This window comes from Anomalospiza imberbis, chromosome 2 (assembly GCF_031753505.1).
Source record: "Anomalospiza imberbis isolate Cuckoo-Finch-1a 21T00152 chromosome 2, ASM3175350v1, whole genome shotgun sequence".
NCBI classification, from domain to species: Eukaryota; Metazoa; Chordata; class Aves; order Passeriformes; family Viduidae; genus Anomalospiza; species Anomalospiza imberbis.
In genome coordinates, this window is record NC_089682.1 from 67,579,999 (window position 1) to 67,603,209 (window position 23,211).

Consider the following 23,211-nt stretch of genomic DNA (forward strand, 5'->3'; position numbering starts at 1 on the left):
ACATGGCTGTTGAGTATGTCCAGTGCAGTCAGTGTAATGTTTCTATCATTAATTGTTTGGAATAAATGTAGTGGCTTAAATAGGTCACTGTGATTCTACAGTTCTCCTGGGAAATCAAACTGGGAAGAAGCAACTCCTGAAGGGACTTCTCTTTTAACACCCTCCAAATACCAAGTGACTGCATTACCCAGTTGCTGCATTGCATTTTGGTATGTGTTTCCATCAGAATCACTCACAGCATTTTAAAGCCATTAATCATGCAAGCATAACAACTGGCACAAAACTGCCTTTGACAATGTGATGATCATTAGACTTACTGTACAGACAGATAAGAAAGGCATGAAAAGGTTAGTTATAATGCCAGAGGGATTCTGCCTCTCTCTGTGACATGTAGTAAGCAGCTTTAGCCATCTGATAGTCGTTCTGACTTGTGATTTCAGCTCAAGGCCCAGGGACCCACACCATAAACACCATGTAGCAAATAAGCATCCCAATCAGCTAACACACCAAATCCCCACATTAGCACACATCTTGCTCGCTCCATCACATATGCCTCTTCCACAGCAAAGCCAGGACAAAGCAGTAGCTCTTGCACGTGCTATTTCCAAGCCATTCCTCGATCATGCTAAATTCACTTCTGGTTTATCAGGTCGACTCTCCACCAAGCAACTTCTACAAAACAAGGAATTACAAATTTCCTATATCAACAAGTAAATGTCTACTATGGATATTCTCAGTTCAGTCAGAGAGAAAAAGAGAGGGTTTTTCTGACTAGGCAAGAGCCTGGGAAGCAGTTGGGAAATAATGTAAGCAATTCTCTAATCTATCTTTCTTGTTGTTCACATTGTTTATAGATATGTTCTGCCACTGTGCGTCATTCACTACACACCAATGGTGTGAGATGTTTTTACTCTAAGACCAATGAAATTAATCCGCACTATGGTCTCTATATATAGAGCGGTGCCTTTGAAATAAATCAGAGTTCATTCTCTTGCCTTTTGACTTGGAGTCATTCTGTTCCCGTCCTGCTCAACAGCAACAGTCTACTATGCCTCAGTATGAATTTCAAGGACATAAATTACTCCACTGCAGCTGTGTGCATGGATGTTCCCAAACCCACAGGGCTACAAGCATCAAAAGGGCAATGCAATACTTAGCTTTGCACCTGATCTCCTTCTCTAGTCAACCCAAATGGCTTGTACTTGCAAGGCCTATAAATGCAACCAGGGAGCTGGATCCCCCCAGTCTTTTCCTCAAAAAATGAGTTCTTCCCTCATGGCTTTCTTGAGCTGGTTCACCACTGCCTGTGGGACAAAACAGAGCCATGAAGGGGAGGTGGTAGGAAACAGCACTCAGGTTCAGGAATGGGCTGCCTCTGCTGCTTTCAGAACAGATAAAGGCCAGGTATAAAGGGAATGGAAATCACAGCCTTTTTTAACTGAAAACATGAGATTCTTCAGAAGCAATTCAAGTTGCAAAAGCCTGCTGTTAGTTTGCTTGGCTGGGGGATTTTTTGTGCATACTTCAACCCTTTAGGAATCCCACCAGTAAGATTGTCTCTCCTAGATCCAGGTGACTGGGAAAAGGGGATCCTTCGCCCCTTTACCAGAGGTTCCCATACCCTCCAGGGACTTGCCAGCAAAGTCTAAACCCTCTTGTTAAATTGGACTGGATTATGATTGACAGTGTGACCACACAGTCATTACTGACCACATTCAATATCTAGATAGAGCTTCCAACTGTAATCAGATGAGTTTTAATTTGTGGGTACAGAGAAAGAAAAACAGATTTTCTGAGAATTAGCTGGGTTTTATCTTTGCCAGTGACAGATTAATGTTCATTATGAAAGATTAAGCAATTAAAGGAAATCCCCATGAAAGAGCAGAAGCATATGCAAAAAGTTTTAAACACTAGTATGTTTACACAAAGACAACAGGAACCCTTCTGTGCTCCTAACAATATAGGAGTAGAGCACTTTGCAATGCAGCAATGGCTACGCCCAGCAACATCCACCAGCTGAATGGCTTTTTCCACTTCCAGCATAAACTAATTCAATCTTTACAGTTGAGGCAATTCCAACATTATTTAGGTATTACCTTAATTTTTAGAGAGAAGCTGCTACAGGTTTTGACAATGAATGGATGGAGGGACAAACTTTAGAATCAGCAGTCATAAATTCATTAGGTCACATTTATGAAACAGATTTTGCTCTTTACCCAGCACAGCTAAATGTCAGTCCTGGCCCTGCCTCATAAACAGCTCCCATCTCCTTTACAAATGTCACTATGGGCACAATCTTCCTTTTTTGATTATTTTGCTTGTCTCCAGCATGACACTCTGTACCTCAGAATCAGCTTGCTGCCCACACTGAACTACTGCCCACACTGAGTGTTCCAAAAAGGAAGATACCTCATTAAAGGCAGACCCACGTTGGGTTGCAAAGGAGCCGCATGCTCACAAAAAGCATCTCATCTCATTAGCAACTGCTCCTCGTGGAGATGAAGACACACCACTAATTTGAGGTACAGAAGGCATGGAACAGACTGCCCTATCCTGGTACCGTGGGAGTGAAAATAGCACATTAAATGTTTGTTAGGTTTCCAGTGGATGCTGTTTCCAATGAAGCTGTATTGAGCTCACAGGGGCTCAATCTGCTGTTTTCAGGATTTCCTTAAAGAGAAGAATCAGCCTGGGAGAGAGTAAAGTGAGGGAGGCTGCTCCATACCAGGAAGTCTGCCCCATATTGGGAAGGCCCCCACAGCCACTCAGAGCCACCCAGAAGAATCAGCCCCAAAGGCCAGCTGACGTTTCTGTCCAGCTGCCAGTCCTGTGGGCAGCCCAGGGACTCTGGTTATCCCTGGACTGACCCTCACTGCTGATGCTTGTGTCTATCCTCTGCTCTTTCCCCCACAGCAAACCAGGAGGTTATCACCCCAGAGGAAGCTGCATTAATTATTGACAGTGGCTTACGCTACAATCTGCCATCATCAAAGAGTTACTGTTAAATGATAATTAAAGCACAGTAAAAAAACCAAAACAAATGAACATATCCAGTGGAAGTAGAGCAGAGCAAACCAAACCAGTTCATCCTTACAAACTATCTCAAAAAGAAACAGTAAAATCCAACCCTTTTAAAACCAGCTCCAAGATCCTGTACAGTGTAAGAAGGGTGGTCTTACATGGAACAACAGGATGGGACTCAGAAGAGTCCCATCCACCCCTATTTGCTGTGGATAAGTACAGTTTCATCACAGAGATGCCGAACACCTGAAGTTCCCATGGCTTTTAATGAATTTGTGCATTGTCATTCCTCCCTTTCAAAAAAAAAAAAAGAGAAGAACATCTCAAACTATTAACTTACCTACACCTTTCAGTAAAATAGAAACTACCATAAGCATTGTACATCAAAGAGATTCCTTCATTAAAATGTGGAAAATAATTTGTGTACTTTAGATGAAAGGTGTTCTGGGACTGTGAAGTATTCTGGCAAATTTAATTAAATCCCATAGTTATTTCTCTTGCAAAAATAAAGTTTTTGGGCAAAAAAAAAAAAAAAACTGATTCACAGTATTAGTTTGTTTTCATCTTTTTGTCAAATCTCTACCCTATAGAATGAACCACTGTTATGAAGCAAAACCGTTTTTAATGACAGATACATAAAGTTACATTTCCAGAACACAAATTCTCAATAAAATTTTCAAATGAAGATGAAAAATTCCCAATAAAGATGCAAATAATTCGTTACGGGCTGCAAAGATCTAAAATCTGAAATTCATTTGCTATGCATATTTTAGCAAAACTGAAAAACCAAAAGCTTCAACTGTGAAAGACGGGCAGACCTTGCCATCACAGGGGAAGCAGAGAGCTGCTGAAACCACAAACAATGAGATTATTCTCACCTTTCCCATCCATCACCTTAAACAATTGTTGCTCATGTACAGTGAGCACATTTTGCTCAACTCCAAGATTATCATCAAAGTAATTGAAAAACATTTCCAAAGAGAAGTAGCTTCAGGCTGCCTCCCTCTCAAGGAGGGTTGCAGTAACCAAACCGTCTCCTGTGGGTAACAGCTGCAAAGTTGAGACATCTTGCTCTTAAGCAAAAAATCACACACGTATCTCAGTGGAGGGGTGGGTAAGTGCCACAGCATGTCCTGATACTCCCAGTCATTTAGGTGGGGATGTACTGGCATGTACCACAGCTCTCAGCATGGAGGAAACAAAGCACAGTCCTGCACCTTCATACAGTTCCCACTCTGATGGAACACTGCAGCAACACTTGGGACAAACTTCTTGCCACAACTGAATGGATCTACCCCTTTTGCTCACCATGGACAAAATGACCAGGTCAATGCCAGCAGATAACTTCGCTCTGAGATACACAGATGTATTAGTGCAAACACCTAACGCAAACCAACTGCAATGAAAACCCCCTCCCCACATGCACTCTGCTTGGCTTTCTCTCAGTTATTTCTTACTGGCAGCACTTCAATGCTAATAAGACACCATAAGTGTATAAAATGCAATAAAGATGTTTACATTAAACAGCAGACTACAGATGGAAATAATCTGTTCCATGAGCTACAGAAGCTCATCTCCAAACATCTATTTTCAGGTAAACATGTATATGTGAATTCAAAGAGATCTGACAGTGGAAGGGCTTTTTAATTTTATTTTATTTTTACCTTGTTGGCAAACACCTAACAAGTTCTAAGACTCCAATACCAAAATTAGCCAAACAGCCTTACAATATGACACAATTTTTAGCAATGAAAGTAATGAAAGATTGGAAAAGCTTTCCAAGCAACTGACTGATTAACCATTACTTGTAGTCCTTGAACTGCAAACAGCTTTATAAAAAGTACCTTTTAATCCAGCTTCCAAGGAAAATCCTTGAGCCTACCTACGTATTCAAGCAGGGGAAGAGATATATGATCAGTCCAGTGTTATCACTCCAAACCAGCTCTACAAATTCCTGATTAACTCTGTCCAGTTCTACTGCTCCCTAAAAAGCCACACAACCTGCTGCAAGGTCAGACAGCAAAATGTGTCCTCAATTTTATTAGCCAGCGGAGATTTTTCTCTATCTTGGACTTGTCACAGCAGAGGATTAGGCAGTGCAACAAAATGGCTCCATGTAATCTTAGACATTGTCCAAACATCCTCCTCTGCATACTCCTGGAAGAGGAGTGCCCATACTGCCCTCCATACGCTCATAAGTTTGCATTTCTGCATGAACGACATCACTTCTCAATGCCCTGGGCTTCCACGAGTGCTTTGGAACAGCTAAAAGGGATTTTTCTCCAGTTTCCTCTGAACTGCAATGAACTGCTGGCAGTTCAGCAGTTGCCAGGGTAAAGATGGTGCTCACATGTTAAGACTGAACACCAGACATTGGAAGTCAATTTTCCTCTAATATCATCAAACTCACTACCTTGTGTCTTGGTACCTTTGCTGGCACCTTAGAGAAAAGCCTTCTGCAGGAGCACCTGGGTATAATTTAAGAGATGATGATGCATGAGCTAATATAGAGGTCACTTCTGGGATTATACACTAACAGAAGATGTAATACAAAATGCTCTTGGAAACATCTTTCAAGGGTAATAAAGGTGACAGGAGGAAACAGAGACTACATATTTCTTTATTAATAAATAAATTACTCAGTGATTGAGACAAAATGGGCTATCACTGGGAGCATCCTGAATAATAAAGGAGATTCCCTAAACATTTTCCAAAGAAGGGAACTCATGCAAATTACAGCTAGCTATAAAAATTGTATGTTGTGAGTTGTTTTATGGGGTTTAAACCTAGAGAGCTGAACAGCTCGAATAAAACAATTCTTCATGACTGGCCTCACTTTGGAAACTCTGAAAGTATGTCAGAATGATACTCAGAGCATTTTAAAGCAAATATTTTCATAAGCTGATGCATTGTTTTAGGGTTCATATTACTAAAAAAAAGTTAAACAAATTTGCTCCAGTGAAACTAAGACAAGCCTTGTTCCTTACTAATTTACATCTAGAAATGACAGGGAAATTATAAAGACACAGAATTTGTATAAAAATTATTGGTTTTCTACCACAACTAATTTAAAAGAAAAATTAAAGGGTTAGTGATTGTTGTCCTAAAAGTAGAAATCTTATATGAAGGACCACTTCCACTGTTAAAAGCTGCCAGAGATAACTCAGAGAACAATAATAACACAGCACCACAGGCTCAGAAATAGCTGCTCTCAGGCATGCTTCATTCCTGCCTGACACAGATACAGGCTGACAGACCAGATTTTGGCCAGGACTGTGCTCTGTGATCCATCTGGCACATTCCTCCCTAAAAAGGCTGCTCAGGAGAGACACCATGGACAGGCTGAGGGCTGATGATATTGTCATGAGTGCCTGCTCCAAGTGTCTCCCCTGTGAGCAGCCCTCTTTTCCCAAACTACCTCCCAGCAGCACCCACTGGCACTTCTCCTGTGATACGGCCTGAAGTTACCTTGAAAATTTGGTTTAGAAGCCTGGAATATTAAAGAGGCTCCAAAATACTGGCTCTGTGTAATGAATTTTGCCTACACTCTCCAGGAAGATGAATAACATCTGTAATACTAGTGCCTCCAAACCCTACAGTGAATTAAATTCTGCCAGTGAGTCCACCTAGATCCACCCACTAGCTCCTACACGCCTCCATAAAATTAAACAACTGAGAGGGAAAAAAACATGTATCACAGATGATTTTCATTTTACTTTACTTTGTTTCAGGGAAACACTAGCAATGGTCCCACATAAATATTTATCAAACCACTCAAATTGTAGCAAATAAAAATATCCTTCAACCTGCATACAAAATAACTGAAAACTATTTTAAAAGACAGCTAGAAGATGGAAAGAGTCTGAACCAGTAAATTAATTCCTTTCTGCCAAATAGATTGAACAGTGCAGGCAGGTCTGGTTTATTGTAAACTATATCATCGGGTGTTTCTAGTTTCCATTATGAGACGTTTGAAGCCATGATTAGGATTTTCCAACACCAACTACCTTCTCCAGCCACAGTTTGTTAGGAATTTCTATCACTTTTGAGGTATCCAAATAGAAGATCAGACCATTATCCTCAGCACCATAAACAAACCCATGGAGTCTGTAATAATTTGAACTCTACCTCCATTTAACAGTACCTTTAAGCTTTCAGCACTGTGAAAGACAGGACTGGCCTGTTAATGTGAATTTCAGGGCTGAAACACATAAAGATATTAAGTTAACAGGGTCATCTACAAATTGCATTCTTATCAGATGTCCTCTACAGGGTTAGAAATTAGTGCCAGCTAACTCGTAAATTTAAAGTTCTGATGAAAGCTGGGGGACTCAGGTTCCTGAACAACCCTAGGAAATAAAGTTAGTGAGTTTAGAAAGCATTCCTTAAGTCCGTGCTCATGGGCTTTGCAAGAACATCAGAGATCCTGTAAGCATTTCATTAACACCACTGTTTTATCTTCATGTTCAATTTCAGTGGGACTTAAGATGTTTCTATGCTTTCCTGAGAACAAGTAAAAAACTTGTTGCTTCATTTTTCCCACCTGTGCAGTGGAGTTAGTAATTCCTTGCATATCAGGATGATGCTCCACCAACTGTGACAAACCCTACAGAAGCTTCTGCAGCAGCAGATGTTGATTTTGTCTTGCCTCTCTGCACCTCTAGAATTCACTTTGATAATTTCCTATTACCAGTATGTCCATGGGTAGTGTAAAGGTAAATATAGAAACTCTTTGTGTGCCAGACTGATATATTAACATATAGAAACAGACGCCAGACTAAAAAGTGAAGCTAAAGTAAAAAGGTAGTTTAGCTGAACTACAAATTATCCAAAAAAGGAGAAGGAGGATTCCAGCATTTAGGCCCGATCTCATCTAACTCAGCCTTTCAAGAAGTCATCCCACTAGTTGTTCAGATCTACACTGCAGCCAGAAAAGAGGTTCTGATAGATAGTATTTAGTCTCCCAAGGTGGGTGATATCATAAACCCATATGCCTTTGTTGGACTTACCACCAACTCCTGAAACAACAAAAATAGACCACTTTGCTGTGCTATTGGCACTATGAGGCTGTACATACCAGGGCTAAGAAAATCCAGGTTTTTAATAAGGCAATGTAGGACTTCTGACCCATTTCCACAAGAGTAGTCATAACTGTTAGAGCAAACCTGTGATGGAAACTCAGAGCGTACTTTCACACCACAAAATTTTTCACCACATGTCTGCTCATTTGTGTCACAACAATCTGGAGATAAGAGTGCATTTTACACAATTTTCTTTTAAGAAACTGCAATTAGCAGACTGGCAAAGAGAGTAGAGATGCACACCAGGCAGGAAGCAGTACTAAAGATGAGGAAATGGCTCCAGCTTCTCTTTAGCATGAGAGTTGCACAAGGGGAAGGTTACTAGTCACTTTTGCAAGATCCAAATATAAAATATTGATCAATTTCTGTAGATAGAAAAGAGGGTCCAATGCTTTAACACTGTATTGTCAGAAAATGAAAAATCATAAACTATTGTTTACATGACTCTCACTCCTACACTATTAAATTTTTTTTTCTACTTTGTATTTCTAGAAGTCCACTTATGTGTGGGTTTCAGAATAAAAGATAATTCCCACAAACTAGATTAAAACCATGAATCTGGTAGAGAGGAGTCATAAAAAATTACCTAGCAGTAAGGCTGGCAGTATATCTTCTTGTTCACAGTTAACAGGGATGGGCTATGTCTGACCAAAGCAAGGCACCCAGTGTAGACCTCTACCTGAGCTAGTCTCACAAGTACCTCTACACATTTTTAGAGCATGATTCACCCAACTTATTTCATATTTTTACATTAGGGTCAAATGAATCATATTTCTCAGTGACTTGTTTCCTTCTGTTGAATTGAAGAAGCTTGCAGTGACTAGTTCTCATTGTAGACAACCATATTTTATAACAGATTAAATATCTGGATCCCAAAAAAATGAACATGACAGGGGAGAAAAAAAAAACAAAGGCAGTTCTGAACAGGAGACAGAAGGATCACATTACATGTTCCTCAATGCAAGGTTTTTAAATGGTATGTTTTTGACATTTATATCAACAGTCAATAAATAAAAAAAAAAACCTTCATTTTTTTAACCTCTAGAAAAGTCTGAAACGAGATTTTTTAGTTATAAATCAAGACTGACTTCTAAACCCATGAGAAATTTCATTTTCTATCTAAGGTAGTGGGAAACCACAGATGGAGTTGAAAGGTCAGGACGTGCAGCAATCCAGTTCAGGAGACTTTCTATTTATTTTCAGATATGTACTGGCTCTGACTCCTGGAAATGGAAAGTAAATCCACTGAAGAAAATTTGGAAGTGATTCACACTTCGTTCTGGCAAATACTTGCTATGCTTCTGGTTACTACCATGTATGCACTGGCATATTTAGCAGTGAATGCTGTAACAACAATCTTCCAAATCAACTCTATATGACATGAGGCAAAGAGCAGCACTGTAGGAAAGGAATCCCAGGCTCACTCCCATGGCACAACTTACCAAACTACAACAGCACACAGATTTGCACATTTACACTGTGCAGAAGGATCCATAAGGACCAATACAGGGACGACTCCCAAGCTTCCTGACTGCAATTCACTGTTCTTACCTGAATGGTGAATAGCCGGTTGTAGAACCCACACCAAAAGCTAGACCAAGCTTGGTGGAGATAGATCACAGAATTACAGAATCATTTAACTTTGAAAAGACCTCCAAGATCATTAAGTCCAACCACTAACCTAGCACTGCAAAGTCAATCACTAAGCCATAGCCATGACTGCAACATCCACACATTTCTAACACTTTTAGAGATGGTATTCCACCACACCCTTGGGCAGCCTGTTGCAATGGCTCTCAACTCTTACAGTGAATATTTTTTCCCTAAAACCCAATCTAAACCTCTCCTGGCCATTTCTTCTTGTCCTGACACTTGTTACTTGGAGAACAGACTGACCCTCACCTCACTACAAGCTCCTTTCAGGCAGTTGTAGAGAGTGAGAAGATCTCCCCTGAGCCTCATTTTTTCCAGATACACCATTATGCACCCATGTACATCTGTAGTGGGAGAAGAAGCAGCCATCATGACAACACATGTGCAGCTGCACGGTGCAGTGTGTATCCATCATGAAGGCCTGCTTCTCCTCATTTCAACTCCTCAGTATCAATGTGCCTCAGGAAGCAAAAGCACATCTCACTCAACACACAGGGCAACACCAATAACATATAACATTTCAGAAAAATAAAAATAATGTGCTTGAGCAGAATTTTGCTGAAAGCACAGACTTGCTTGCTGTCCAGCTTGCTCATGTATCAGGATGAATTTGGCCCAGTTTATATCTTAATGATTATAATGGATGCTGCAGTCATCTTTTCATTAAGGCAGCAGCCAAAAATATTGATTTGTTATACTTCACACTCCTGCTTACCTTCACAAATTTCAGGAGAGACGGTACATAAGCCAATAGAGTTGGTCAGTTTGAAAGTGACAAATGAACTGCACTGAAAGTAAATAAACAGCTATCTCTTTATAAATTAATTCAATATGCGACTTAAGCCCTTCTCTACAGCTAGAAAGCTGATTCATCATTCAGCAGCATTTAAGTTGCCACCGGTTCAATAGCAGAGTATTAATGTTGCATTCTATTTGGCACAAAAGGTCAAATCCTGCATTCATCTTACAACAGCATGACCCGGAGAAACCCTGAAGCCCTGCCCTCCACATCGCCCTGGCTGCACCTCGGCACCCAAAGTGTTCTTCAAATTGCTTTCAAGAAGGCTTAGATGATATTGAACATTTGGGGAAATCAGAAACAAGAATCTCAAATATTTTTATCTGCTGGATTATCTTCTGGAATGATTAAGTGAAATCGCACAGGTTGGCTCATTTTCACTTAACACTCGTGAATGAGTGAAAGGCATAAAAATCTTTGTATCTTGGGAGATTTGGGGCTTTTTTGTCTCCACAAAATCTATTTCAATTTTATAAAGAAAGTAAATATATTTAATGTGGAACAGTGAGTACAATTTCCATTCTCATTAAAACATGATTTGTGCTTTACTGAACAAGGGACCTAACTTATTCTAGGCCATCACCTCTACTAGGGTAGGCACAGGGTAAAAAAACTGGTTATTTTACTTATGAGTTACACACACTCAGTTACTTTCCCTACAAGCTCTTTTAAATTCAATAAATGTCAAATGCTGAGATTTCTGTACCAATACTGCAGCATTGGCATCAACCTCCCAGTGCTTTATAAAGAACCCATTGAGATGAAGCTGATACTACTCAATAAATAGGTAGGATGACACTTTCAAATGCAGGAGCTTAATATTTAAACACATGTCCAAATATCTAAATAATGTTGGCCTGAATGCCTTCCTCTACTACCAGTGCTGTAGGATATGTGAGTTTCTAACATTTCTGGAAATTACACTGGGTGCCCTCTTGACTTCTGACACTCAAGTCTGATGTTTCTGGACATAAGGTTTTGACTGCAATCATCTGCGTACAGCTGTAGCAGCAAGGCTGTAGCAAAAATAGAATAAAAATATTTTTCCCTGCTTATACTATGAGAGCCACAGCATTTGTGATGTCATCTGTTTTTCATAATGTTCAGTTTAGAAAGTTGACATTTGATTAAACAGTTTGAATTTGCCAAAACATACATTTTAATCTTATGTTTAATACCACATTCTCAATTAAAAGCTTCAGAAGAAGACATACAAACCACAGTAAACCCACAGACCCAACATATTTAATATAATTTTTGAAACTGTTGACTAATATTTTCTAATTTCCTCACTACTTCTAGCGGTGCACAGCTGCACTATTATTCCCAACAACTATCAGACATTTAAGCAGCAAGTTTTTAAGTGTTTTACTAAACACACTTTTATATTTAGTGTTTTGAATGTTTTCCAGTAGGGTGGTGTGGTAATAAAATACGGCATCTGAAGAACCGTCACTTTATTAACAATGCTTTCTAAAAATCAATGTTTATAATACTACTGCCATGAAAGGAAAACTAGCACAGGTCACTTACAGCTATGAATATTTCCCTGGATTTCTACCTTTTATATAAGCACACCAACACTGATAAACACAAGAAAGTGTATTACACAGGATGGTGTGTCATTCCAGAATAACTCCCATGAAAAACGACTCCCAGCAACAAGAACAAGGCCACAAATAGGTTTTAGGACAAAATAATCTTTCTTTCATGCTCCTTATTTCCTTTCATTGGGTTTAATACTGGATTCAAAGTCATGAGTATTGTGACTTTGTGGAGGTAGCCTGAGTAATTTACAGTGATCAACAGATAATGCAGTGACTGTAAGCAAGTCATTCTGTAGCTATCACTGCCTTCTAAATGGAGTCCTCATGTAGCTGCTGGAAAGAAATGTGTATTATTTCTCATCCACAGAGTGATGAATGTAACCAGGTAATTAAATCATGTCATTGCTCTGCCTGGAAAATCCTTACTTATAATTTTATCTTGCCTGTTAAGAAGAACTGAATTTCTTGTTAAGGGTAGAAAACAATTATGCCTCAGCTTTGCTTTTGAAAAAACCTCTGTGAAGGAGAAATTAGAAACAAAACTCACCAGTTTCTTCATCAATGCTGAATCTCCCCAGGCCACTGCCATCCCTGATGGAATACTGGATCTCCCCATCTCTTCCAGAGTCCTCATCTCGAGCAATAACTTGCAAAACACTTGTACCAATGCGGGAGTTTTCCTTTACAGATCCAATGACAGCAAAGTCAGGAAAATAAGGGGCATAAAGATTTTCATTAACATCCACCACTTCAACTTCTACAAAAGAAACAGAAGAGAGAGAAACTGGGCGTCCCTTGTCCTTGGCACGCACAGTCAGGTTGTAGAACTGCTGCTTCTCGTAGTCGAGCTCCTTGTTCAGGCGGATGGCGCCGCTGGCTTTGTCGATCTCAAACCGCCCATTGTAATCGTTTACCAGCGAGTAGCGGACTTGGCCTCCCAAGCCCAGGTCTGGATCATGAGTTTCCAACCAAGCTATGACAGTGCCAACTGGAAGGTCCTCAAGGACCTTCACGTTGTAGCTGGATGGGATAAAGGCTGGAGAGCAATCGTTAACGTCATCCAAGAAAACCTTCAGAGGCACAACAGAAAACTGCTGATGGCCACTCTCTGCTCTGTCCCTAGCCTCAATCTTCAGTGTGTAGTTTGCTTTTGCTTCCCGATCTAGTTGATCTGCGACATACACCACTCCCGTGGAACTGTTGATAGCAAATTGATGGGTGTCTGTCAGCACTGAGTAAGTCACTTCACCATTAGATCCTAGGTCTTTATCTCTGGCTTCTACCTGGATAATCTCTGTACCAAGACTTGTACTTTCTAAAATATTAACCGAGTAACTGTCCTGTAGAAAAACAGGCTTGTTATCATTTGCATCCTCCACAGTGACAGTCAGCAGTCTCCATGCAGATTTCTGTGGATTACCTAAATCATAAATTGTAATATTAAGGAGATAGAGCTCTGTTTTTTCACGGTCCAAGGGCATGAGAACACTAAGTATACCCATCTCCATGTCAATGTTGAAACAACTATCTACATTACCATCAGAAATTGTATAAAGTACTCTTCCATTAAAGCCTGAGTCAGCATCATAGGCTTTTATCCTCAGGATGGTGGCACCAATTGGCAGATCTTCTGAAACCTTCACATCAGTAGGAAAGGATTTGTCAAAATGAGGTGCCTGCCTGTTGATTGAATAAAAATCAAGAAAACCATCTTCCAAATTCAGCTTCACATTTGCTTTTGCCTTTTTGAGCAATTTTTCTGCTAGCTTCTGAGCAACTCTAGTTTCTCTACAGCTAAAGGTCTTTGAAGACACTTTCCCATGAACTACTGAAATATTAACAAACATAGCATCAGCAAAGTTCTCTCCATCAGTTGCCGTTATCTTAAGGCCAAAATTGCTATTCTTTATGCCAGAGTTAACAAGAGATTTTTTAAGTTGCAGGACACCAGAGTCTGGACTTAAATAAAAAAGACCAAGTTCATTTCCAGAGATTATTTTGTACTTCACAAGCTCTAACTCATCTATGTCTATTGCAGAAACAGCAGTGATGTGACCACCAACAGGAAAATCAGATGAAATCACTCCCTGACAGGCCACTTTTTCAAAGAGGGGCTTGTTGTCATTGACATTGCCTATGTATATGGTGACATTCACCTCACTTTCGTGGCGGTAGGGAGAACCCCAGTCAGATGCTCTCACAATGAACCTGTAGCTTTCTGGTGAGGACTCAAAATCCAGTTCTTCAGATGTGCTGATGACACCTGTAAACTGGTTTATTGTAAATGGCAGTGAGTTCAGACTGGCAATACTGTATGTAATGTATCCGTTCTCCCCCCTGTCTTCATCAACTGCTGACACTGCCAAAACGCTGGACCCCACTGGGACACTTTCATTGACAAATGAGCTGTAGGAGAGCTGCTGGAACTCCGGAGTGTGGTCATTGGCATCCTCTAACCTGACAGTAACCTGTGCTTTTAAATCACCACCTTTGTTTGCATATACTTCTAATTCATAGAGGTCTTTCTCAATGATTTTCAGAGGATGAGCAGTAGTAATAAGGCCTGTGTTAGGATTGATCTTAAAATACTCAGCTGCCTCACTTGGAGATATTTTATATTCCACACCCTGTGGCTCAGGCATCAGCTTAACTACTGTAACCACCACACCAGGAGGTGAAAATTCACTGATGAAAACATCATATGCTTCCTTTTCAAACTTCAGGGGGATACTTTCTTTCTTCGGACTAGCAATGTGGACCAGTTTGACCGCAGAAAATTTCTGAGGAGATCCTTTGTCCTTAGCTTGAAGAGTGAGGTTGTAACCATAAGGGAAGCTGTCCCAATCAATAGGCTTTCTTTCTTTGATTTTGTACTCATTCATCCATTTTCCTTCTTTAGTCAGAAAGAATTGTTCTAGAGGATCTCCAGCAACAATAGAAACAGATTCTATTTCTCCATTGGCTCCTTCATCTAGGTCATCAACATTAACAACTGCATAGGTAGGTTCCTTGTCTGATGGGAAGGGAATGTGGGTTACTACACTTATTGTTGGGGCATGTTCATTTATACGTTCAACGTGAACATAAAGCTTGGCAGTGCTGCTTACGCCATTGTTTCCATAAAGCTTCATCCCACGGTCCACTGCCAAAACCTCAAGGTCGTATCTGTTTTTCTCATCGTAATTTAACCGGCCACTTAAGGAGATAACACCACTCGTAGGATGAACTGAGAAGAGCTCAACTTTACCTTTAAAGTAATAATAAAATTCACCATTGGACCCAATATCCGCATCTGTTGCGGTCACCTGTGCAATGCTAGTCCTTAAGGGAGTGCTTTCTGCTATTGTGACAGAGTATGTGGTTGGTGAAAACAGAGGTCTTAGGTCATTCATATCCAAAACCTGGATGTTCACTTTTGTCCATGCTTCCAAGTCCTCTCCTCTGACAGACCCTTTTACCATCAATAAATAGTTGTCCTGGATTTCTCTGTTCAATATCGCAGAATTCCCACCTTTAGTCCTTATTCTGAGGAAGCAGAAGTCAGCAATGATAACTTCCTCTGCTTTAAAAAACCCCTCATCATCACCGGACACTATTTTGTACTTGATATCCCAGGAAAGGTCAGCCATGGTAATGCCCATCCTCGTCTGACTGTTGACATAGGTCCTGGCTGCAGAATTCTCGTACACTGTGGCATTGTAAGTGGAATGTGTGAAGTGAAAGCCAAGCGGGGCAGTCCCGTGAGCCACCTGGCAAATGGAAGCCAGGAACTTGACAATCAGAATGGCAAGGCATGACGGAGGTAGCCGTGAGCCTGACCAGCGGCCCATATTCACGTCCATCACATCATTCTTTCACCCTGTGACAGAGAGAGAAAACATGAAATAGTTGCTCAAGAGATAAAAACAGTGCTGTGAAGTGACATGTCAAAATGACTTACTAAATTTCTGACCTAAAGTAAAATCTATGTAATATCAATTCACCACATCTTTAACAAAACTATACAAATGCACACACCCACACCAGCTCTGGGTATTATCACAACTGAGTAGTATATATGCATGTGCACGTATATATAACTATATATATGTATGTATGCACACATTTTTAACACAGAAGACTCTACCACATGCATATACACGTGCACACAGTCCAGAATAATAATCACAGTAAAAAAAAAATTAAAATCCACTATAAGCATTTGTATAAATTTATATCAAAGGATGAACCACATACAGAAATTATTTTTTATTTATCAGCAGCTCCAACTAAGCCTAAACTTGTTTGTTTTCAGAGCATATTGGAAAATTCATTTTCAGACCCAACATTTGGAAGAGAGACAGGATTTTCATATGTATGTAGCACTGTCATAGTCAAATGTTACTTTTTTTATGGTCAGTTAAGAATGATGAAATTTGAGCCGCCAAGAACAAGTAGAATAAGAAAGTCATTATGCAGTCATTACTTTGAATACGAATACCTTCAGAAAAGGCCCATTTTTCTCACTCCAATAATCTAAATTGTGAGGTTAAGCAGAGACAGAGTAAGTGGAGGCACTGGCTGAAGGTTGCTGGAGGGTATTGCAGAAGGTGGGAGCCAAGTCCCGCTTATCTATCGCTTCTTCTTTGAAAGCAGAGGAAAGGAGCCTGAGGAAACTAGGCAGGTGCTACCATAGGCAGTGGGAATAAGCATCTTTGTTATAGAGTACATGTACTGCTACTTGTGAAAAATCATAAAAATCGATTTTTAAAGGCAACTATTGAAAGACCCACTGCACACAAACATTGTTCTCATTGTTGTTTAAAAGCTACTTGGAAATGTAGTTTTCTCCAAGCTAGAATACAGGGAGGGAAAGGATAGGAAAAGTTGTCAATGACACAGGTTAATTTAAACTTCCAACAAGATTTCAACTTCCCCAAGGAGATTTATAAATTGCATGCAAGTTTTGAAGTATGAATTCATATTAGTTATCACCTCCAATGTAACAGAGGGACTACTGCAGTTTCAGTACTAACAACAAACAATTTATCATGCTGCTGTTGCAATGTCCACATCAGCACAAGATCCTGATCCCACAGCCTATACCCCATTTTTTAACACACTAATCAATTTGGTCAATTCTCCCAAGTGCCTGTCAAAGCACTCATCTTCCACTACACTTATTTTCACATGCAGTTCTCCCCCTACCTTTGTTTCCTTCTTATTTTCTTTTCTATTAAAAAAAAAAAAAAAAGGAAATAAACTCTTTAAAAAGAGAATAAAAATGTAAGATTATATCAACTTCTGGACCTGCATTCCCCAGTAGCCAGCAAATATAATTTGTGGCAGTTCCTTTCCTGAATATGCCCACTCAATTACTGTGCGCATAGCATGTGAGTCCTGTGAGTAACATCTTGTTCCATATGGTTCATACATCAAGTAAGTACAATTCTCCAATATGCCTAGGGTACATGAGGGAACAGGTTCACCTCCAGAAGTCCCAGGATGGAATTAGTCTACTTCACACAGGAAAGATTATTTTATTGTTGTTACCATTTCATTCAGCTGAAAGACCAGCAGTGGCAACTTATTGTTCAGCACAACAAATATTCATCAATTTAATCCACCAGTATGAAAATATCAAAGTCCCTTATTTTCATGGGGCTTTATGGGATCACTTCTGAGTACTGAAAGTAAAAGCTGTTGCTTCAGACTAGTGTGGGAGATTATGCTAGCTGTATTTTATATATATATACATACATACACACACACACACACAGAGTATACAATGAACTGTTGAGGAAATTCAGCCAATGAAATGAGAAATTCTAATGAGACACAGCTCATGGGAAAATAAAGGGCCGGACCTATTCTCTGATGTGCATTATTAAAATAATCAACAGACAATCACTGCATTGATGCCTTTCATGAAGAGCACTTCAGCATCCTTTGTCTACACCACAATACTCATCTCTCCCCCTGCTAAGAGAGAGAATTTTTGCTGACTCACTAAAAAGACTGATGTCATGTTTCATATGAGCATCTAGATTTCTTTTCACTACAGTTCAGCAACTTCCTAGAAATTAATTTTCCTACTCTCTGAAGTAAGGAAATGAATTGTCTTATACTATTTGTCTCATTTGGTGGTCTACTTTATCCTGTCCATGCCATAGTCCAGCATGAGCTGGTTTCTCTCTACCTTTCAGGGTCATCAACATCAGGTTTTCAAGTCCAGCATAACTGGTAATCAGTTTTCCTGAGAATATCATTGCTAAAAAAAGAAATTATTTGAAACTTTACTTTCAGCCCTACCCCAGGTTTCAGACTGCTGTGGCAGACAGGCATCAAAGCAGATTATTTACAAAGCTCTGTGATTAGGGGAACCTAATGAAAAAGTTGTGTATATCCTAGGCAATATAACATGACAACCTTATGCTCCTATTCCATTTATCTTATCATTTTTAAGGAAAGCTGGAGCTAAGACCTAATCTCAAACACACTGCTGCAAACTCAGTCATGTCAATAGTCCACCAAATTTTAGAGGTTCAATGCAATCAATATTAGTCCTGAAACACTAAATTCCACCTAGAAGCAGCATATGTATATGTGAGAGTGTGCTATTGAAAGCATATTTTAGCTATGTGTACAAATATATACAGAGACACACAGATTATGTATTTTTATGTAGAATTTCATGGTTGCCACTGGAAAAATTGGACCTTCACATCAGGCAGCACTTTCAGAGTTTGATTTCATCTCAAATGTGGTATGCAGAGCTGTAACAAGCTCCCCATTGAAGTTATTCATCTATCCATATATTTATATGGCTATCACCATTATATTATATGAAAGTCCCAATGGATGAGCTATTAAGCTGCCACTTGGGCAACCCAAGAATGTTTTATTCACTTACTGATTCCTTTCTTCTGGGATATTTGTTTTTAGGAGTTCATAATACATACATACTTAACACACAGGAAATGTAACGAGATAGGTTACAGAAACAAAGTACAAAGCAACCCACCGCAAATTAGGAGGCATTTCTTTAAAGGCACTTCTTGTCAAAAAATGTTATGTTTAAAGTGAAGAGAAAGGTTGTGATTACTTTTGCTTGATTTAAAAATGTTTGGGCAGGAGTAACTAAAAAAAAATTCCCCAGTACTGCTCAGCATGGTTAGTATGAAGGAAATAAAAAGGGGGGGGGGGGGGGGGCGCGGGGGGAAAGGAAATTAGGGGAAAAGGAAACAGGGGAAAAGGTAAAAGCTTTCTGAGAGAGGAAAACTGCTCTACAATAGCAGCAGAGACTTAAAGGGAACAATTCCCTTCTAACTACCCAACAAAGTGAAAAAAACAACACAATATAGGAGTCCAGAATCTAGTCCACTCTAGCTCTCATAAAATACTCTGGCCTTGAAGTGCAAAGGAAAAATGGAAAAAAAAGAACAGTGTGTCTTGATTTTTAATACTCTTTAAAATAAACTTGAACATAGTCTATGATTTGAAATTGAATTCATCATTTGAGTAATTTTCCTTTGCTCCTTGAACAAAGTTGGCTAACTATGTGACCCAAACCTTGCAGAATAGCTGCAAGGACCTGTAGGCGGCTGGTGCTCCTTAGAGGAATTGAGAGAGGTATGATCATCATTCCTTTATCTCATCTTGGCTCTGGCAACCTCCAGTCTGGGCCGCATCCAAACATAACACCCCACCAGACAGAGAGGAAGACTGAAGTCCCAGAAACTGCCAGGATTCCTACACACCAAAAATGTGGCTCTAACTCAATGTGCAGATATGAAACAAGTGTTATCTGTTCCTTGGTTTGACTCCCTCTCCCTAGGCTAATTTTTCTAATTCTAAAGATCTCCAAACCATAAACTACTTGAAAAAGAAAACAGTGCATATGTCTCTTGGGTAAACAAAAGCCAAAAGATCTTTTATAGAATGTAAGGAATATAGCAGGCAAATTTCTTCAGCAAACAGGAGGAATAAGCTTTTAGCAGGCGACAGAAGGGATAACAAAAGAGCCGCCTCCTCTCTCCCTACTGCGCCTCCAAGCCCAGTTATAATCTGAGAGCATGTTTCCAGCTGGCCATCAAGCAAATTAATTCAGGCAATGTGACTAGCTAATACGAAACAACCATTAAAGACTTTTTAACATGTCCTTTGAAAACAGAAGAAACTCATTTGTGCTTTAATGTCCAGCTTCAGTGAAGGGTGAAGAACCCAATGGAGCTCATATATAGCTCTAGGCTATGAGAAGTATAAAACAGTTTCTCAACTTCAGATACATTTCTTAGAGTCGAGGTATTTATGCACCTATGCGTACGGTGGAAAAAAAGGGGTCAAGAAACCTTGACTGAAAGGTTTTCATCCTAATTTGCATTTCTCTTGGTGAAGCTGGGAAAGGACGCATGTCTCCTCACACAGGACAGGATTGGAGACCTCATGGTATGGACAAATACTACAATTTGAAATTACTATGACTTCTTTGAGAGAGTTGCCACAATTCTCTAAGCAGTTTTACAGCAAAAACAGTGTATTTGAAAACGTAAAGGTATTTTTGGGAAGCAGAAGAACAGTAACATCACATGCACATGAAGTCTAAATAGTATGTAGACAAGTCATGCATGTACTCTAGGAACAGAAGCTGTTGATTTCTTTGGAAGTGGCCTTAGTCTTTCAAGGCAACTCCTGCCATTTAAACGTCAACTTCAAAAACAGCTAATCTTTTTTCATGGTCTAACCATCAAAACACAAGGCATGAAACCTCTTCTCAGTATTCTTTTCTATCAACAACAGCAATTTGACTACACAGAAACTTCTGCATGACCAGACCATTAGGATTTGCAAAAAGGATACAGGGAAGATTGCAAAGCATTGTGGTAAGTTTGCAGTTGTCACCTATGAAAGGCTTTCATCAAGCTGCATCAGTGATAGAAAAAGAATTGTCAACAAATCTGTTGTCAATATTGCAACCAGGAGGTGAGAGTCCATGTATGTCAGTGCCATCTTGGAAGAAGTCTCTTCCATAGCACAGAACCATTGAAACCTCTTCTGAACTCATGGAAATTATTATTTGGGCAAATGGAAGATATTGATCTAGGAGTTTAAAGACCAAGGTCTACCTGCAAAGCTGAAACAGACTAGAGAGAGACATGGATTTTTTAACTCTCCTCTCATTACACAGGCAATATCATTAGCATGTTGTCAAATGAATAGTGAGTAAGGGAAAAAAGTATGTTGGAACAACACTTCCCCCTAGCCAGACAATTTCCTTGCACTCCACAATAATTCACCCAGTTAGGAAAGGCTAACAATTTACTGGCCAGGAAAAGAAGTCAGAATACAGAATAGGAATTTAGAACATGCGCCACACAGAAATGAATTGAAGATTTGTGTTCAAGTCTAGGCAGGAGGCAAAAAAACCTTACTGACACTGACAGATTTACAACAGGAGATATATTCATGGAGCTACCTGCTCCCCGATGAGCACGAAGATCTGCTTTTCCATATATATGATTATATCATGATGTGTTTATCCCCAAAAGAGAAGGTGAAGACAAAAGGATCATTTCTGCAGAGTAAGCCCTTGCAAGAGACAGCACTATAAATCCTAACCTTTCTCAGAGCTGCAAATCCTCCTGCTGCCTGCATGTCATTCCACACGGGAGACAGGCTGCTCAGCGTGTAGCAAGTGTAATTCAGGCCGTCCCTAGGAAGTGAAGATTTAGCCACCCAGCCGTATGCTATGAATAACTTTGTTTTGCTAGCAGGTGCTGGGGATTTTTTCCATACAACACCAATTTTTGCCAAGTATCAGTTCATCAGCAAATGCTTCCACTTGCAAGCAGGGACTGAGCATCATTTTTCTTCCCAAATAAAGGGTGCAAAGGGTCTGTTGGACTCTCCCTTTCCCCTCGAGGCTGAAACGTGGCTTGAGGAAAATGTAGGAGGAGAGAGGAATAATTTGCCACCATGTGAGATCTGTCCAAAGTGAATTCCTGGGAGCCACCTTACAAAAGGATTTGAGCTTGTCCCTTGGTGGTCTGCCTCCAGGGAAACAAAGGCTGCCATCCAGTTTTCACGCTTTGTGTATCTCAAATCCCCCTGGCTCCTGCTTCTTAGTCACTGTAAAATGGGGATGCTTTGGGACAGTATCAAAATGAGCCAGTTATTTTCACAGGGGCTTCCTTTTGGAACAAATTCAGTGATACTATTTCTTGCTTATCTGGCCTTTCTTTTTTTTTTTTTTTTTTCCCCTTATGTATTATTCATAAACCTACTTTGACCCCCGTCCAAGGAGTCCTAGCTTGGAAGTTCTTTCAAGGTGTAATGTCAGGAGCAAAAATTCAGCATTAATGAGTCCCACTTCTGTCACTGCTGGTCTTTCCCCAGTTCTCCCTTCACCACAAGTAAATTTGGATCCCCTCCAAGCAGCCAGCTTTTTACCAAGCTGCACTTCTGATCCTTAGCGGCAAGAGCTCTACTCATACACCCAGAGGCTGCTGAGGATGGGGAGAAGGAGTACAGCCTGCCTTGGGGCACATTCCAGCTGCATACAGTAGGAGTTGAGCAGTGATTTGACTGGGCTTTTTGCAACTCCACCCTTACCATAATGCAAATAATAATGCTACATAATAATAACAATACAACAATTGAGACAAGATGGTCTTTGTACAAAACCCTAGAGCAATCTGAATCTCAGCTTTTTACAATATCTGGTTAAACACAGCAATGAAATAAGCACTTTTTGAGCTGCAGCACTAATGTACCTGAAGGTGATGTACCTGCAGCTTAAAAAGCATATTCCACCTTTGCCACACAAGGCTCAGCTCCCACCATGAACTCTCTTCCATGGTTGTTTACCTGCAAACTCACACCGGCTAGCCCCAGCTGCTGCTGGTTGCTGCCTCCAGTCTGCTCTGTGTTTGGGGTACTGCACATACTCCTTCTGACAGCTTGCAGAGGCTTGTATAAACTATTTGGATATAGTTTATAGTAAGAAAGAAGTCCATGAGATTTACAACTACTGTTTCCAGGGCCATAAATAGGTATGTAGGTATAAGAACAGCAGAAAGCTGTTACTCTCAAAGGAAAAAAATACCATATATCTCCCTCAGACCCTCTGTGT

At 40.0% G+C, this 23,211-nt stretch overlaps 1 protein-coding gene across 9 annotated transcripts in view; it reads right to left on the reverse strand.

Moving 5' to 3' along the window:
• Positions 1 to 23,211, reverse strand: part of FAT3 (FAT atypical cadherin 3) — a 398,878-nt gene that overhangs the window by 297,345 nt on the left and 78,322 nt on the right. For all 9 annotated transcript variants that reach the window (XR_010996349.1, XM_068181534.1, XM_068181539.1 and 6 more), the window contains exon 2: positions 12,649 to 15,960. Coding sequence is in view for 8 of the 9 variants with exons in the window: in XM_068181534.1 (XP_068037635.1) it covers positions 12,649 to 15,943 (3,295 nt within the window). In the remaining variant the exon portion in view is untranslated. The remainder of the gene's footprint in view (positions 1 to 12,648; positions 15,961 to 23,211) is intronic.